The sequence below is a fragment of the Acinonyx jubatus genome, chromosome B1 (assembly GCF_027475565.1).
Source record: "Acinonyx jubatus isolate Ajub_Pintada_27869175 chromosome B1, VMU_Ajub_asm_v1.0, whole genome shotgun sequence".
Lineage (NCBI taxonomy): Eukaryota > Metazoa > Chordata > Mammalia > Carnivora > Felidae > Acinonyx > Acinonyx jubatus.
Window position 1 is genome coordinate 166406852 of NC_069382.1, and position 18923 is coordinate 166425774.

Consider the following 18923-nt stretch of genomic DNA (forward strand, 5'->3'; position numbering starts at 1 on the left):
AGCATCCTGCTTTTTATAAATTAGCAGAATGCAGACACGTTTGAAAAAAATTTTTGTGGTTCAATTTATTAGAGAGAGGTATTATATACTATTACAGCAAAACCAGACGTATCAAGGAACATGTACTTCCTTCCACCAGAGGTGAAGGCTTCTTTGGAAACATGTACTATGAACTCTGGAAAATTTACAGCATGTATTGTGAGGAAAACAGAAAGCTGTGAATGCATCTGCTTACCTTGCTTAGAGTCCTTTTTTCCTGAAGAAGTAAAATCAGAGACTATGTGTGTCTGAAGATACCATTTGGAAAATCAGTCCTTTGTTTTTATTTGATGTTCTCTGACTGGATCTGCTTTTCCCTGGGGTTAAAATTCCAATTCAATATCATTTTCATTAGACCTCATTTTACCTCACTTCTTAATGTTTTATCTTCAAAATGAATGTCACAGAAGATGTTGAGATTCAGATAGTTTAAGCCACTGTAGCCAACAGCTTTGATGACAAGAACAGAGTCTTTGACCACCTACTTCTAAAAGAAGTGTGAAGTTTGATTGGCTTTTTGCCAACCAAATATAATTCTACCCTTGCCTGTAGAATTCCCGGTATTACCCACATAGAGAACTTAATATCATCTCTTGAGATTTGCGGTGATGCTGTGTTTAATTCAAAGTGAAGTGAATGTCGGTACTCCATCACGTTTCTCTTCACTTCACATACAGGGGGAAGTGCTAATAGGGATTCTTTTTCTTGTTATTACTACCGATTCTTTGAATACAGTGTTTAAATACCTGGGGCTCCATTGAAAATATGAAAAACGGATTAATTTAGCTATAGACTTGACTGTAAGACTGTTGAACTCATTCAAAGAAAAGAATACTTTAAATTTATATAGTAGTTAGTGCTTACAAAGTCTTTTGCTGTATGTGTGTGTGTGTGTGTGTGTGTGTGTGTATGCACGTGTGCAAATGAGCCTCATGGCAACTGCCAAAAAAGAGTTTAACAAGAATGCCACTCACATTCTCAGGGATAGAGAATTTACATTTACTGTTTCCTGGGCACTAGGGTTAGATCCCAAGAATATTTGTAGCAATACTCAATTTCTTGGACTTTTTTTTAAGTTTGTTTATTTATTTTGAGAGAGCGAGCATAAGCAAGGGAGAGGCAGAGAGAGAGAGGGAGAGAGAGAATCCCAAGCAGGCTCCATGCTGCCAACATAGAGCCTGACGCAGGGCTAGAACTCATGAACCATGAGATCATGACTTGAGCGGGAATCAGCAGTCAGACAATTAACCAACTGAGCCACCCAAGTGCCCCAGTTTTTGAACATTTTTATTATGTGTAGAGAGTCACTAGTTCTACTATAATCCAGTTTAATTTCAGAAAGAAGCAACTACCCTTAGGTTTACATTTTTCTAAGCTTAAAATTCTATATTTCAGTCAAGAGTGTAACCAGATACATAGCATACATATATACAAACATGAAAATATATGAAAAATTTATTTATGTACCAATATTTATACCTGTATGTATTATACCACATATATATATACATATATATACACACACCATATATATAATACCATATATATATATGTATACCATATATACATATCTATATAAAATACCATTTTGCTATGAAAGTTAACAGATGAATAAATAAATCTTTTTCAAGATGGCTGGCCAATTATACACACACACACACACACACACACATATGTGTGTGTGTGTATATATATATAATTGGCCAGCCATCTTGAATAAGATTTATTCATCTGTTAACTTTCATAGCAAAATGGTATTATATACTACATATATATTATTGGGTGTTACGTATAATAATATATTACTATAAATAACATCAGGATAAGTATAAATATTAGCATTCCTCAACTTGACATGTTTTATGTGATCCACATAATGAAACACGGGGCCCGGGGTAGCTCCCAGGGTTTAAGGCTCCTCCACAGGATTCGTGGTGTGGTGTGTAGTAACTTTCTGTCGCAACCCCTACTGAGTCTCAGTGTCTAATTCCAAGACTCCACCCAAGGACCCCAGTTCTTTCCTATATTGATGTGGCAGCAGTTTCTCCCAGAACGAAACAATTAATTAAATATGTATGCATGTTTGGTTGCCTAAAAGCATAATAAGGGCCCACAGGATAGTCCAGAATTCCTAGAACTGAAAATAGTAGCCCTACTGGCCCATCCTCCTCCAGGTGATATTTTAGGGGATGGTGATACACTGTGTGGCGTCAGCAAGACAGAGCAGTTATTCAAAAAGGCAACCAAGATCTAGGAAAAATAATACCTAGTGTATAATACTTAGTGTATTGAACACTGTATCCAGGGAACTTCTCTAAATACTTTATATGCATTCACTCAGTCAATACACCAACTATTTGCTGAGATCCTTCAATCATTCAGCCACTGTTCTAGACACTGGATTCATTAGGAAATAAAACAGACAAAAACTCATGTACTTCTCAGCTCACCTTTCTAGTGGAAGAAGACAGACAAATAATTAAGTGAAACATATAGACAAGTACAAGTATTATAGAGAAAATTATAGCAGGTAAGGAGGGCCAAGAGCCAAGATTTCAGTCGTGTTTCCCATACAGCCTTATGGCTTTTACTTATGGCCAAATCAAGAGCCAAAGTGACTGGATCTGACTTAGGTTTTCATGGCAGGACCATGGCTGCTGTGTTGTAAACCTTTGCAGAGGTTATCACAGTAACCCAGGCGGGAGATCACAGTGGCATGGGTCAGGAGGACAGCAGTGGTGCAAGTGGTCAGATTCCAAATATCCATTAAAGGCAGAGCCAGTTGGGTTTGCCAACAGACCAGATGGCAGGAGTGAGAGTGAAAGAAGCCAAGGCAGACCCCATAGTGTTGTCTGTGAATTTCGTTAGGAGTGCTTGTCCTCTGTTCCCCGGATCCTCACTGCAGACTGGTTGTAACCACTCTACAGATGAGAAAGCAGAGATGCACAGAAGATACAGAGGCAGATTTCAGCACAAATAGAACATCTAAAGAGCCAATATGTAGTGACGTCTAGTGACAGAATAGGATGCTGGGCTCATTGAGGAAACCCTTTCTGTGCCAGTGGGCCACCAGTGATTCTGAGGCAGAATCTATCATCTGCACATCCAAGGCTGCCTTCCAACTCCTAAGTTCAGATTCTCTGTGTGCTTGTCTTCACTCAGTTCTCTCCAGAGGAACATCTTAAATGTTGCAAGGGCACAGACTATTTTGCTCTAGTTAACAGGATCTCGGGGTGCAAATTGTACACAAATTAGGCAACTTACAGGTACAGGTCTCATGCTTCTATATTCAGCTTGATGCATCTTCACACATAGATCAGGATTTTATAGTCCTTTCCAATCTACATTCTTAGTTCATCATTGCAGTCCCATCTGAAGACAGAGTTGTATCTTTCAATATGTTGAAAGAAAATCCTTGCAACACTAAGAAGGGAAGGGAACCAACATTTACTGTGCACACACCATATTCTCCAGGCACTTGTGTTTGATTTCAAGCATTCCTTGTTTTATTTAAACCCAGATAATAAGCCTTTGTGGTAAGCAAAACAATAGCAAGTGACCTAGAGAAGTTACCCCAGGTTTTCTTTTCAAATTCTGGTTTCCGCTAACATCCTAAGGATCGAAATACCTTCTCTTTGGGGCCCTTGATCTTCCTTACTCCCAAGTGGGAAAGTCTTTTTTTTTTCGTTCCTTCCTGGAACTATGTTGCCTGCACTCCATTGATTTCTCTGATTTATCTATTTCCTGGGATACCTGGGGCCCTCATCAGTTTCCCTAATTGGCCAATTACAAAATTCCCTCAGTTGGCCCATCTCTCTTAAAAAGTCCCCAAATTTTTAACTATCCCTTTTCAACACCTACCTAACTTCCTAAATACATTTATAGAAATTCCATCTCATTTCATAACCTAGACTCTTGGCTCTTCTTAACAGTGATACCAGTATAAATAATACCATTCTCATTTTTTAGAAATACACAAAAAATTGAAAACCCAATCATCCCATTATCATTAGAGAATGTACGGTTGCCACTCTGATGGTAATAGGTCCTCATTTACTGAAGGCCAGTCACCGTTCTAGCACTTTCCATGCCTTCACTCATTTAACACTATGAACATTTAACACAACCCGCTGAGGTAAGTTGTGTTATACATTTCACAGATACATGGTGGTTACATAATGTTCTCAAGGTCACAGAGCTTTGAGTGAGCTGAGATTGGAACTCAGACACAGTCTGTACCCTTAACCTCCTTACACACCGTTCTCTGTTTCTTCTTACGTTTCTTCTCCCATCTCCACTAAGGCCTTTCCTGCCAGCCTCATCAACTTTGAAGATGTTAGATGCCTTTTCCTATCAGTGCCACCAGTCAAAAGACTTCCATCTGGTCAGTAAAGTAAGGAATGTGTTGTCTGTATATATTATTTCTATCTTCAGCTGTACTCAAGAGCTACTCTCATTTATCACAGATCGAGGGTTCTTTTCACACCATCGGATCACTTCTTTCCCCCTTACTTCAGCACATTCTACATGCGTGAAGTTCCAAAAATCTGTTCCCCAAATATCTCAGAGTTTAATGCGGTCTTCAGTTACTCCAGCTACAGCCAGATTGGGTGGCTGTCAGTTGGTGGCAGGGTGTTCCCATTTGGGAACATTCCTTCCTATAGTTCTGCACTTTGTTTCCATTACAGTAATTCTACATCCCTGTCCAGAATAAAGATTCGACGATAATGATTAACAAGTATTCCAGTACCACAGATATTGAAATATTAACTATTACGACCGAATGCTGATATCAGGGTGGGGGCAGTGGATGATGCAAAGGTAGAACATCCGACGATGAGAAATTATTGAGGAAGGGAAAAAGAAAAAGAAAATAGTGCGACAGGCTTGGCTGTGACTTTAAATATGTCGCTGTCTTCCTCTTCACAAATATGGTTGTGATTTAAGAGAAGGACTTTTTTTTCAGACCTGACTTGTATTTTTTCACACCAGTACAACAATTTATGGGGCAAGTAGACCCTGGGGAGATGTGCTATGTTATATAAACATGTGCTAGCCTGCTTTTCCGACTTGTCTAGATGATGTTACTGAGTTTGGGGTTTTTTTTTTTATTTCCAGAAGAAAATATTTTAGTCACTATGGTTAGTACACCAGATTAAAACCTGAAAAGGAAGCTACATCGAGGATCGTTTCATATCACAATTAATACCAGAAGCTTAGTATCGGCAAAACTTTTAAATTCATCGTGGCTTTGCAGACACGCACTGTAAAGTCCTCCCAAGCGCCGTCTGGTTCTGCTTTCCCTGGCCTAAGGGATCTATAAAACTACCGAAGGAAATTGAAGTTAAGGAACAAGCATGTGTTTTACAGAATTTCAGATCTCTTGATTGAGGTTGGTAAAGTCTCTCCGAAAAACAATAAAAATCTTTGTTGAACTCTTTGGTGTCACCCCTGTAGGAACGGTATTAATAAACAGCATTAGTGCTATGATTTTCCTAAATTGTGCCGTTGCCCACTTTACCGACACGATAAATTACTTTACATATGAGGAATTTCCTGGTTGAAATAGTCCTTATTCATCTATCAGCTTTTAATTACCTAGATAGCATGTAATGATTTATTGGTCACAAGACCAGCCCTTGCCGATGGGGTGGGGCAGTGTTACGATACGATGAAGCTTCATCCAAGGTTACTGTGCTTAGCCAAGGAGACTAGAGGGAACAACTACGCCGAATTCTCTCAGATGTTCTTCAGTGAGCCAACAGTTGGAAGCCCATCCAGGAAAACATGCCGTTGGTCAACAGCCCTCATGCCCCTGACGGTAAATAAGACAGGCCAGACTTTCACAGTCCTTAAGGCAGCTGGTTGCATAGCCACTTCCAAGCCCATTTTGTAGAGAGAAGCCTACGTAGAAACACGAAGAAGCAAAGAGAGCTATGGATATGACAACTCTAATGGCAAATCAGGACATTTTGAAATTAGAGCTCTCCTTAGGGTCCTTACGAGAACTGGCATTGCTTTCTGTAGGTACAGCATATTTTCCGACAACGCAGGGCAAATGTATATTGGGTGACTAATGTATGCCAGGCTTCATATTAGGCAGTGGAGGATGCAGAGATGAATGGAGTTGGTTCTTTCCCTTAAGAATCTCATTGCTAATGAGGGGCGCCTGGGTGACTCAGTCGGTTAAGTGTCCGACTTCAACTCAGGTCATGATCTCATGGTTCGTGGGTTCAGGCCCCACGTCGGGCTCTGTGCTGACGGCTCAGAGCCCGGAGCCTACTTCAGATTCTGTGTCACCCTCTCTCTGCCCCTCCCCCGCTCACGCTTTCTCTCTCAAAAGTAAGTCAACATTAAAAAGATAAAAAGAATCTCATTGCTAATGATGGGGTGCTGATATCATAAATGTAAGAGATGATATGGTACACCCAAAGTGCCATGGCAGTGAGCAAACCACAGGAAACGGAACAAAGCCTGCTGTTAGTGTGGCAGAGCTCTGACTGTTCTCTGGAATCAATTCATTTCTTGTATTCGTTCATTCCATAAATGTGTGTTGAGTGTTTAATGGGTGCTAAGCACTGTGGCTAGGTAATCAGTTAATTAGGCCAGATCCCTATTAGCATGCAGATTGAAGGGACCAGGGAATGGGAGGGAGAAACAATCACTAAGTCAGTTAATGCGTGACTAAAGGTGATTTCACAAAGTGATAGAAAGAAAACAGGATAATATGCTAAAGGGCAGGACTCTAATGGCTGCTCCAAAATGGTCTTTTTGAAGAAGGAATGATTAAGCTGAAACTCAAAATGATACGTGCGTAAAGAACAGCATTTCAGGACTGAAGGAAAAGAAGGTGCCCATGCTCTGAGGCAGGAATGCTGGAGTGGAGAGGGTGGGAAGGAGTCAGTGAGATGGACAGAGGGCAGATCAGCACACCCCCAAGCTCAGCATTCTCGCTCATGAGACCAGCACAGCTTGTTTCTGGATAACAGGCCTGGGATTCCATCAGAAATGCTCATAAAGGAAATCACAAATGTCACTGTATGATCTGCTTCAGTAAAGCTCATAACTGAACATGGTTGTTTATCTTAAGATAAAGAGATCATCAGTGAGTGGTCAAAAGCTACTTTGTTCCATGTTGTCACTTCAGCTTCCTAGCGTGTATCATCCATACCAAGTTATCTTATGGCTTTTTTTTAATATAGTTTATTGTCAGATTGACTTACATACAACACCCGGTGCTCATCCCAACAAGTGCCCTCCTCAATGGTTATGGCATATTTTTTTGATATTAAAAAGGGTGGATTAAATGATAGCAACTTATTTCTCTCTCATGTAAAAGAAGTTTAGTGGTGGCAGGCAGTCCAAGGCTGGTATGGCAGCTGCACCATCATCAAGAACCAGCTTTCTTGTATTTGCTGCACTGGCCAACCTTAGTGTACTTCCTCATAGTCCAAAGTGGCTGCTTCAGCTCTAGCCACTTTACCAACATTCCAGCCAACAAGAAAGGGAAGAAGAAGAAAGATTAACCTTTTATCTTTGATGCTCTTTCCTAAACAGCACCCACCACATTTCGACTTAGATCTCACAGGCTAAGAACTAGTAACACGGCCACACCTAGCTGCAACAAGAGAGCCAGAGGAATATAGTCTGAGCTAGAGGACAAAGTGTCCAGCCAAGAGTCAAGTGTTTGCATCTAAGAAGGGGAGAGGGGATATACTGGGGAACAACTAGAAAATTTTGCCATGAAAGTCAGTAATGTTTCAACCTAAGCCATTTAACAACCTTTCTGTGTCTTTCTTATAGCAAAGTGCTTTTTGAATTTTTGAGTTTCTTAAAAATAATTTCCTAAAAGAGATGCTAACTGTGTGACAGGATGGAGGTGTTAGCTAATGCTAATGGTACCCATTTTGCAATTTATAAATGTATCAAATCAACACATCATACACCTTAAACTTAGATAATGTCACATGTCAATTATGTCTCAATAAAGCTGGAGAGTGAATTTAAAATTTTTTGAAAATAATTTTCTACAATCTGAAATATAGGCAGCATGTTTCACAGATTGTATTACTAGTAATCAAACGATTGATGTTTTATGAGATGGTTTTTGAGATAAAGAGCCATCACAAAATTATAAAAACCTGCAGGAATGGTAGAAGAGGTAAACAGATTGAGCACTGAGATAATGAACCCTGTCTTACACAGCTTCCCCAGGAACATCATAACATTTTTAAATTATCTCTCTTATAATAAAAAGAATATTTGGTGACTAACTCTGTTCTCATTTTTCTTGTACTTTTAAGTTTTTTAAATAGTACAATAAGATTAAAACAAAACAAATTCTGTTCTTAATTGTTTTCACTGTCTGGGAACTAGATCCCTAGAAAATAAAGTTTCAGAGCCATATATATCCTAGCGCTCTTGATTCCTTTTCAGAAAGATTATTTTGCATGTTCAGCTCTCAGTATATACGTGTATAGAGTGAAATTTTACTTTCCTTTTTTAAAAAAGTTAACTTATCAATTCAGGTCCCAACTAACTCTTCCTGCCCTGCCTCCGAACATCTTTCTTAATCGTTTATTTTCTCGTTACTCCCTTTGCCAGAGGGTGGAGATACAAAGTCTGCTGCTTGCATCATACAGCTAGATGGAATATTGGTTCTGAGTCCCCCAGGGTGATCGCTCCTGCTTGAGCCCCTCACCACCATCCTGAAATGTCCACTGGGAGGGAAAGCGCATAAATGCTATGAGCTGGTATCTAATTTGCATATTTGTCTATGATTTGGAGCCATGTGCCTATTTTCTAAGAGTTTTGATTGTTTATTTGGAATATTCCAAGCCAAGGGTTTCCTTTGTCTCTGAGTAAGCAAGAGCTTCTGGGAATAATTGCAAACATACTGGAGTTTATTTGAAACACCCTTCTCCTTAGTTATTTTCTGGGTGTTCTGCTCTGTCTGTTTTTATGGGGAAAGTAATAATTCATCCTATATAAGAGCCCAAGTCAGCTCAATACAACTGAGATTTACAGAGTACCTGTGTGTCAAGATCTATAATGGGTGTCAGTGGATCATTATGTGAAAAAAGAGAGTCCTCTTGGGGAGATTGAGTCTTGTGGATAAAATAACAGATCAACAGGTAATTATGATGGATGCTAATTACCGTCATCAGGATACACAGCGGCTAGCAGAAGAGGGGGAGAAAGACTTTCCAAGTAAAGGGCAGCCCAAGCAAAGAAGGACTTTGGGGTTGCTAAGGTAGAGAATGTCTGGAGCTAGAGTTGAAAAGTTAAGACTTGGTCACAGAAACCTCCTTAAGTGTCATCAACATCATTACTTTAAGCCATGGCAAATGGCTTTTCATTGTGATGAAATACATAGTGTTCTAGAAAGTACCTGAAACCATAGAATAAAGATTTGGGTCAGAGGGCGTGATAGATAAATGCTAATAATAAACTACGAGGGGTGAAAAACATTTTCAATTTTGACACGAATATAATATAATTGAAAATTTGCAAGAATTTTTTTCAGCTAAAATAAGACATCAAAGACCTTTCTCAGTAATAAGCACCAGAACATGGAACTTGGCATGTGAATTCCTCTGTCTTTGGGTTTTATCAGAGGGAGGTTTTGAGCTACACTATCCCACATGTGTAGCCCCTGAAGGATTTCAGTGGAAGTTCATGTCTTCAAGCCAAAGTTCCTATGAGCTTGAAGTTTCTCTGGTTAAAGTATCAGGTGGTGAATGTACCACACTTAGTGCCAACCCAGTGATCCTTAGTTACCTCCAAATTCAACCCCACACCCAGGTACCACAATTAATTTAGACAGACAGGCTCAAGCCTCTGGGAAAGCCTCACTCAACTTAGAGACATTGACAGGGTTACATCATGGTGTTTCCCAAGCCTTGGACACAGAGACATTTTCAGAAACATTTGCAAGTTTAAATTCAAATGGCACAGTAATGTCTGAAAGCAGCGTTGATTTTGATGAGCCGATATGAAGTTCCCATACATCCGTGGTTGTGTTGCCAGAAGGAGGCACAGTTCTGATACACTAAGTCATATTCTATTTACATAAAATTGATATTTTGCCGCAAAAATATAGATGCTCAAGTTGTGGATTTCAACCTTCAAGGTACCAAAAGGATCCTTGTATCTCAGGTTCTGTGAATCAGCTCTCCCGGTTCCCCTGAGACTAGGGACTGAGAAAATGACCACTTGGGTAACTGAGGCTGGATGAGATGGGAGTGGACGTGGACACAGAGTGTGCCTTTTCTGAAGAAATATCCAGCTGGCAGAGCAGAGACGAAGCATTGAGGCACGGTAGGGAGACAAGAACTGCGACGTGCTTGGAAAGACCCAGAAAATTTGTATGAAAAGAAACAATACCTGAAAACCTGAGGTTGAGCACTGAATTTTTTTTTGACGAAAATGATTTCGTGAGGAAGATGCTTACAGAGGAGACCAGAAGGATTAACTGAGAGGAGCAGGTGAGAGAAGTTAAGTGAGCTTTTAACTTGCTGGATGGCTTTGAAAAAAGAGAGAAGTGGGAGATGGCAAGATATGAGGGTCGCCACACCATAGCACAGACCATCCCTGCACAGGAAGGGTTACTCTACCAAGATGTTTCAGAGGTGCCATGGCCGGAAAGAACAGTTGCCCTCTGGGGTCCGACACCCTACTGACCAAATCCCAAGAAGCATGTAATGGGATATATAAGTTATATATAATAAGTGCTGGGATTTTTTTTCCCCAAAACTTGTTAACTCCCTTGGAAAAGCCCTAAATCTTCGAAGATAAGCCCTCCTACACAAAGAAAATGAAAGGTCCCATTCACAGCAGCAACAGGAGAGACTTTAGCCAGATATGTATATGGTTAATGAGAAGAAAACTAGAAAATCAGACAAATGACAGAAACACAAAGAAACAAGTTGTTTATGTTTCCGAACAGGAGGATCACTGTTGAATCATCTGTTCTTCCCAATTAGAGAACCATTTGGGAAAAAAGCAAATACGTCTTCTCCTCATTATTGTAACTAAGCCTAGGAAGATAATCCTAAATGCAGAAAAAGAGGTTAGGATTTGCCTGAAAATAGTGGTTTTATTATAACTATTTTGAATGTTTCTGTATCCGTGAAAATTGATGATAATTTTGCTTATTAAAGTAAAATTCATAATTTTGATTTATGTGAGTAGCTTAGAGTCACTAAGGAAAATAGGGAAAACGTGAGAAAAACATTATTCCAGTATTCAAAGGTAATCACTGTTAACATGTTGGTCCAGTCTTTTTTTTTCTTTTAATACCCTTAATTTGTACACTTAACTTTGATTAAACAATTTATTCTTTTTTTATGTTTATTTATTTTGAGAAAGAGCAGGGGAGGGACAGAGAGAGGAAGTATCCCAAGCCAGCTCTGTGCTGTCAGCACAGAACCCCACATGGGGCTCAAACTCAGGAACCATAAGATCATGACCTGAGCCAAAATCAAGAGTAGGGTGCTTAACCCACTGAGCCACCCAGGTGATCCAACAATTTATTCTTTCAACAGATATACAGTTTGTTGAAACTATAGGACAGTTTCTAGTTGCCAAGGATACAGCAGTGAACAAAATCGAAACCTCTGCCCTCAGGCACTTATATTCTGGAAGGGAAGGGGGAGGAGGAGAGGGAGATGGAAACAAGTATGTCTGTTCTGTAGCACACTGGATGGTGGTAGTAAGTGCCGTGGAGAACCGTGGTGTAGGAAAGAGGATAGAAACTACTATTGTGATAGTGGGGTGCTGTTTTAAGTTGGGGTGGTCATGGAAGGCATCACTGGAAAGATGACCTTGAGCAAAGATCAGAAGACACAGTGGGAACTGAAGCCAGGGCAGAAGGACTAGCAAATAGGTAGAGTCTGGATTTGCAAGGGAGGACGGTTTTGTTCTTAGAATCCTTACAAGTTTTAAACATTTTTTATTTGACAAAATGTACATAATTCACTACTTGTCATCTTAAACAATTTTTAAGTCTACGTAGTTGTATATTTTGAGAGAGAGAGGGCATGGGGGAGGGCAGAGAGAGTGAGACAGGGAGAGAAAGAGGATCCCAAGCAGGCTCCACACCGTCAGCACAGAGCCAGATGTGGAGCTTGAACTCACGAACCATGAGATCATGACCTGAGCCAACACCAAGAGTCGGAGGCTCAACTGATGGAGCCCGCCAGACACCCCAATCACTTTAAGCATTTTTAAGTTTGGCGGTATTAAGTGCATTCGCAGTGTTGTGCAACCATCACCACCATCCATCTCCAGAACTTTTCCTTCATCCTGAACTGAAACTCCCCGTTCCCCCTTCCCCCCAGCCCCTGGCAACCACTATCCTACTTTCTGCCTCTGCATTGGACTATTCTAGGTGCCTCATATGCGTGGAATCATAGAGTATATGTCCTTTTGTGTCCAGCGTATTTAATTTAGCATAGTGTCTTCAGGATTCATCTATTATTGTAGCCTGTGTCCAAATTTCATTTTTTTAGGCTGATATCCAATTGTATGTATAAGCCACATTTCATTTATCCATGTGTCTGTTGGTATTTCCACCTTTTAGCTGTTGTGAATATTGCTGCTGTGAACATTGGTATGGGCTCTGTTTTTAAGTAGAGCAGCGCAGACTTGCCAAAGACTGGATGTGCAGTTTGGGAGAAAAGGAGAAAGCAGAGATGGCTTCTCAGCTTTGGGGCCAGAGCAGCTGGCAGAATAAAGGTTGAGTTTGTTGAGATGGGGAAGGCTGGGATTATGTCGCCTCCTTTTTATTTGACGTCGCAAAGTATTCATGTGGCTATTAAAAGTCCTCATTAATGTCGGTAGGAGACATTCCTTGTCTTCCTGCACGTTCGGCATCCTTTCCCGACTCCCCTCTAAAATGTCCTCTTTTCCAGTCATCCTACTTTTCTCCAGTTCACTCGCTGAAATCTTTCTGTTGATTCAGATGAGGGAAGGGGTAGTTCGACATACGTCGCTTTTAATGGATGTTGCTCAGCTTTTTTAACAGAAAAGACAACCTAGGTTGAAAAAGGATTGTTAAGGAGCCGGATCAACCTTTTCTCCCACCTCCCCAGATCACATAAACACCTCGTTATAGCTGCTCCCAGGATAACTCCTGCCAGAACACAAGAAACCAAGCAAACTGTAACCGCCCTATCTCAGGAGCATAGTCCCAAGGCTCCAGCCTTCTTGACTTTCAGTCTCTCCAAACACTGGATTGTAAGAACATATTTATTAATCAACATTTATTGAGTACCTGCTTACTGGTTAAGCACTTTGGTTGTGAGAATTCATCAAGATGTATTTCTTTCTCTTATAGAGTTTATGGTCTAACTGGAAGGTAAAGAAGCACCTAGAAAATGAGTGATAGGTGCCACCAAAACGGAAGCCCAAAGTAGTGTCAGCTAACCCAAGTCTAAGGAAGGAAGTGCAATCTGATGTGAAAATTGATTAAACGGGAACATCCCAAGAACTGAGACACGTGTATAGCTAGAGATGGGGGGCTGGCTTGAAAGATGACTTGTGGGAAGTCATCAGAAGTCAGGTAGACAAGGTCTTGAAATCATGTTAAGGATTTTGCACTCTATCCTCAGGGCGGTACGAAGCCACCGAATGGGTTTAATCCAAGAAGTGCTAAAATCTAATTTGTACTTTGGAAGTGTCCCTCTGGCCTCAGTGTGGAGACAAGGCTAGAAGCAGAGCAACACTGGAGTCAGAGGTCTAGCTTGCAGGTTTTTAGCAAGGGTGGGCACATTTTTGGACGGGGATAATGGCAGCAGGGTTGGCAAAAAGTACATAGTAGGTCCAAAGATACTGTGCACAACGGAAGCTGGTGGTATAAAGAGACCAGACTAGAGCCCAGTTTTGCGTCATACACAGTTGGTGACGAAGCCATTCTCTAGATAGAGTGCACAACGGAAGAGCAGGTTTGGGGGGAAAACAGTGTGTGTTCAATTTGAGACGGATCAAGTTCAAAGTAACTGTGCAACGTTCAAGTTCAGAGCTGGACAGTCTGAAGTACAGGCAAGAGATGTAAGCCACGGGAAGAGATTGTGACTGATCCCCATATAGATAATAGAAAACACTAACCTTCTCAGGGTGTGTGTTTACGTGATACCAGAAGCCTCCTGACAGAATAGCAGGATATCTTACCTTTCCCTTTGTTTAGGGCTCTTTTAGACAATTAGTTTTCTAATAATTACAGTCTGTGAACAGCATCTTTAACAGCTAGGATAATATTCTCTAATATGGGTATACATTTACATAACCAGCCACATGGTGTCCTGTTAGTTTTCACTGATGTTTTGCTATTTAAAAGAACCCACGAGGAATATTTGCATTCCCCCAAATTAGCTCCATGGGATGTGCTAGTAAGCAGACTGTGGCAAAAGTATTCCATGGTAGATAAATACATTTAGAGAAACCTTGATTAAAAAAAACATTGAGGGGTGCCTGGCTGGCTCAGTTGGGTGATCAAGTGTGACTCATGAATTTGAGCCCCACATTGGGTGTAGAGATTACTTAATAAAACAGGAAGGAAGGAAGGAAGGAAGGAAGGAAGGAAGGAAGGAAGGAAGGAAGGAAGGAAGGAAGGAAGGAAGGAAGGAAGGAAGGAAAGGGGAGGGGAGGAAGGAAGGACAGGAGGGAGGGAGGGAAGGAGGGAGGAAAGGAAGGAAGGAAGGGAGGGAAGGAAGGAAGGGAGGGAAGGAGGGAGGAAAGGAAGGAAGGAAGGAAGGACAGAAGGACAGACAGGAGGGAGGGAGGAAGGAAGGAAGGAAGGAAGGAAGGAAGGAAGGAAGGACGGAGAGACGGACAGACAGGAGGAAGGTTGGTTCAGTAGAGGTCTTTACAGTGATTTCTCAAAGCCTCAAATATGCTGCTTTGTGATGTGACCCTTCAAGAGGGTGCTGCTATGGTTTGCTTATACCTTTACTAAGCCTTGGGACATTACATCAGCTTTTCGGGGGTAGTGCTCTCAGGACTAGTGACCACAGAAGTCTCATGGGATACTAACCTATATGCAAAAGTTGTCTCAAATTTCAGCACATAGTTCCAGAAACTGAATTATCAAATTAACAGGAATGAATATGTTTATGTACTTGATGCACATTGCCAAATACCTTTCCCAAAGGTGAGTACATTGCCAATAGAAATATAAATTGTTACAGAGAGCTGTTGTCCCCACACCAGCTGTGATAGTGAATTGTTTAAATCTGATCTAATATGTGGTGTTTCTATGACTACAGAGAAGCTCAGCACTTTTCCATGTTTCTGGTTACTTACTGCTGCTTTTGTGAAAATCTTCTCTGGTCTTTAGCCTCTTTGTTGGGATCTTAGCTATTCTTATGAAGACAAATGGTCTATTTTTATTATCAGATATTAATGCAGAATTTCATATATTTGTGGCATTCTCCCAGTTTCTTGTTTATCATTTACTTTTTAGTTATGTTCTTTTAAAACATGTGGCACTTATACATTTTTATAAATCCATTCTTTACAGCATTTCTTTTTGTAGTTTTTTGTTTTTGTTTTTGTTTTTTTTTTTTACTGTTTTTAAGCTTAGAAAGGCCTTTTATAAAGCTTTATCTAGACACTTAATAATCACTTCTTGGTTTTTGGTTGTTATTGACATAAACTCTTAGCCTCCTTGGAATTTATATTGCTGCCCTCCCTGAAAAACAACTAAGCAAGATTTATAGCACTCTTTTCTGACTAATTTTCCGTCCCAAATTAATATATTATGCCCAGACAGTCTTTAATAATTGTTATGAAAAAGATAATTTGTCTCCATTTCTTAAATTAGCAAATTGAGATGAATGGCAATTTATTTATTAGTGGTCAGTTACCTTGGTCAGTTTCAGTCTTGAGACCAGCTTGTATTGTGACATTAATGCGACAAAAACCATTACATTTACAAACTGGCTCAGACTTAATTTGATACTGTGACAAAAATTTTCTTCCTCAAAGCTCATAGGAGAGATCACTAGAAAGTAAAAAAGACCTGGGGTGTTTTAAGAAATTTGAAAATTAAATGAAGAAAGGAAAGTCTGTTCATCTGTGTCAGTAATAAAAGCAGCCACTCTACCAACACCATGGGGTTTCATTCTTCCAGCCCGCCTTCTAGCTGAGGAAGCAGAGGCTGGGAGTTACTAACCACAAATGGGAGAGCAAGGAAGGGCAGAGCCAGGACTCCTTCCAGAGCTGTTTATCATCAGTCCTGCTCCAATCAGGGTCCAAGGAGATAGTCTTAGGACTCCCCAAAGGGCCCTCTCTTTTAGACAACATCTGTACTTTATCCAAGAATAAGAATCCTAGTGCACCACTCTGACGTTTATAGCGTAAAAAGAGGGTTAGCGTTAAGAACCACATCCCCGAAGTTGTGTAGGCAGGTAGCACCTGTAAATTCTCTCTCCTACAAGACTGAACTTGGGGGCCCTGAAGGGGAAGAAGTGTTTCTCTCTAGTGTGGGAACTAGGTGCTAGGGGATCACCTCAGGTGGGGCCGAAGGTAAGCCCCTCTTATCTGGGCAAGCCCCTTGGCTTGGCCAAAATGCCCGTCCGCGCCTGCTTTCCCAAATGTTCTTTCCCTGCAAGTTCATTCACGTGGAAGTTTCAGAGCAATTCCTCCTTCCTCCGAACCTGTGTTTTCAGGTTCTCAGGCTGCGTTAGTTCATTTGGGAAGCGCGCACGGTGCGATGGTGAGCCAGCATCGCTGTGCAGAGACAAGCGCTCGTTTGTTCCCAGCGCAGGCCTGTGCCCTCCAGTTTACCGGCTTTGCGGCGACTGCGGCTGATCCTTTCTCAAGTCCCCCGGGAGCCACTTTTGTGGCAGCCTCCATTTGGCTTCACAGGGCCTCGAGGAGGGGCCGTGGGGGCCGCTTGGCATGGCCCAGCAGTCTCCCACGTTCAGAGCAATTTGCAAACTGCTCTCGGAGGGAGCCCGAGCCCAGCCCCGAACAGGCCGTTCCTGTTACCCCCATTGTCTGCGGGGATCGGGCGCCTTTCCCCAGCTGACCTGCCTGCGAGTGGCGAGATGTGAAAAGTTAGAGACAAAAATGGTCTCTACAGACTGAGGGGGAGCTTTCTTGTACAGAAAGGAAGGAAATACCTCTGTGGGATTTTATTTTTTCTCCCCCCCACCCCCACCCTCCCCTTCATCCAAAAAATACAAAGAGACTCTGTCTTTAATGCGAATGTCGGCTTTAAATCTTTTAGGTTTGGATTAACTCTGCAAAAGAAAAAAAAAATCTGACAGGCTTTCAGATATGACGCAGAAAAACTTTTTTCCCCTCAATTCATGTTGTTCATTTGTAAAGCCAAAGGCTGGTGGACTGAATAGTGGGCGCTCCTTGTTCCCCATTCATAGTTAACATCACAATGGTCAGAATTAGCAGCCCAGAGTCTCCGCCACTTCTGCCTTTTCCACCAGCGACATTTAATACAAGGTGGCAAGGGCAAGCATAAATCTTTCTTCTTTGGCCCCTAAATTAAAATAGATTAAAATTAAGCCACGCAAACGAGGGCATTTTCCGTTACGCGACTTAGAATCTTAGCTACCTTTTCCCCCCAGGAGGAAAAAGAAATGTGGTGGTTTTGGGGGTTGTTGTTGTTGTGGTTTTTTTTTTTTTTTCTCGGTCCTTACCTCACTAAAAAGCTGCCTTCAATCTAAACAAATCCCACTGATTTGATAGACATTTCCTATTACATAGTAATTGTTGGTTTTCACTATAGACGATGTCAGCAAACATGTTGAAGATCATGTTTTGCTTATAAAATAAAGTGACTTTTATGTGAATATTTTTCATCTTGTCGGTGTCTAGAATATAGGTGCTATTTCATTGAATCCACGTGGCCACATTTATTTTCTGAAATTCTTTTGTAATGCCGTGTTTTTATTTTGAACGTGCTCAGAGCTATTTAATCGTATATATGGGGAAAAAGAAACCATAGCATCCTTGAACTGACAGTCTATATCAATGAGCCCATGTTAATGCAAAAAAAAAAAAAATTAAACATCAGTACCTGGTCTTTAGTTGAGGGTCGGAATGAATAGGTAATCTCAAACATAATCTAAAAGTAGTAATCTTTGTATTAGGTACGGACTGATTGATTAGGAATGTTAATATGTAATTGCATATTGGCCTGTAAGAATAAAACTCTAGATCATTTTTAAGTCCTGAGCCACACCTGATTTAAAAAAAAATCCTTGTGAATTTGAGTAGAGTGCAAATGTACATGCATTAGTTGACTGCTTTTTAATGGAGTTCTGCCCTTACATTTATGCACTTAAATAGGTACTGAAAACTTACTCTAGTAAACAGAGACTCCAAGTGAAACAAAGTATTTCTTTTGGTTTTACTGTATGGCATATTCCTTTTAAACTCTGTATAATCTAATTATATTACAAAGGGATTTTATTATAATTGCAAATAGCTAATAGGTTTATTAATTTTTTAAGCATAGAATCATTTTCTTTGCAACCCAAAAGGTTCTGATATAGCCATTTAGTATTTGATACAAAGGAATGATTATAAATATTTTTAATACACTTTTCTTTGAGTTTTACACAGTAGATATTTGGTTTGACTTTAGCAGTAACAGGACATATCAATGCAAGTTATGTAAATCTTTGAACAAAAATTAAGATTATTCTGCCTAATATCATAGATATCTTAATTTGATTATACCATATCATGATTTATCTGGATGATTTTTTAATGTAATATTTTACAAAAGCAAAGTTAATTTTTATTGGCCAGAAATAGTAAATTTAGTTTCTAACTAGGATTTATTTTACATGTTGTAGTATAAGAGAATTTAAGCCAGAGTATATTTGACGTTTGCTCCAAAAGATTGATTTTGATAT

The 18923-nt window shown here is 40.4% G+C and overlaps 1 protein-coding gene across 8 annotated transcripts in view; it reads left to right on the forward strand.

Annotated features, from left to right (window-relative positions):
- The window catches only part of ATP8A1 (ATPase phospholipid transporting 8A1), a 229724-nt gene that overhangs the window by 195631 nt on the left and 15170 nt on the right, over nt 1-18923 (forward strand). Inside the window, exon 35 of one of the 8 annotated variants that reach the window (XM_053217414.1) lies at nt 5158-8315. The exons of the other annotated variants lie outside the window; for them this stretch is intronic. Within the exon in view, the coding sequence (XP_053073389.1) occupies nt 5158-5172 (15 nt within the window). The 3' untranslated portion in view covers nt 5173-8315. Of the gene's footprint in view, nt 1-5157; nt 8316-18923 lie in introns of those variants that run through there. 8 annotated transcript variants of the gene reach the window in all.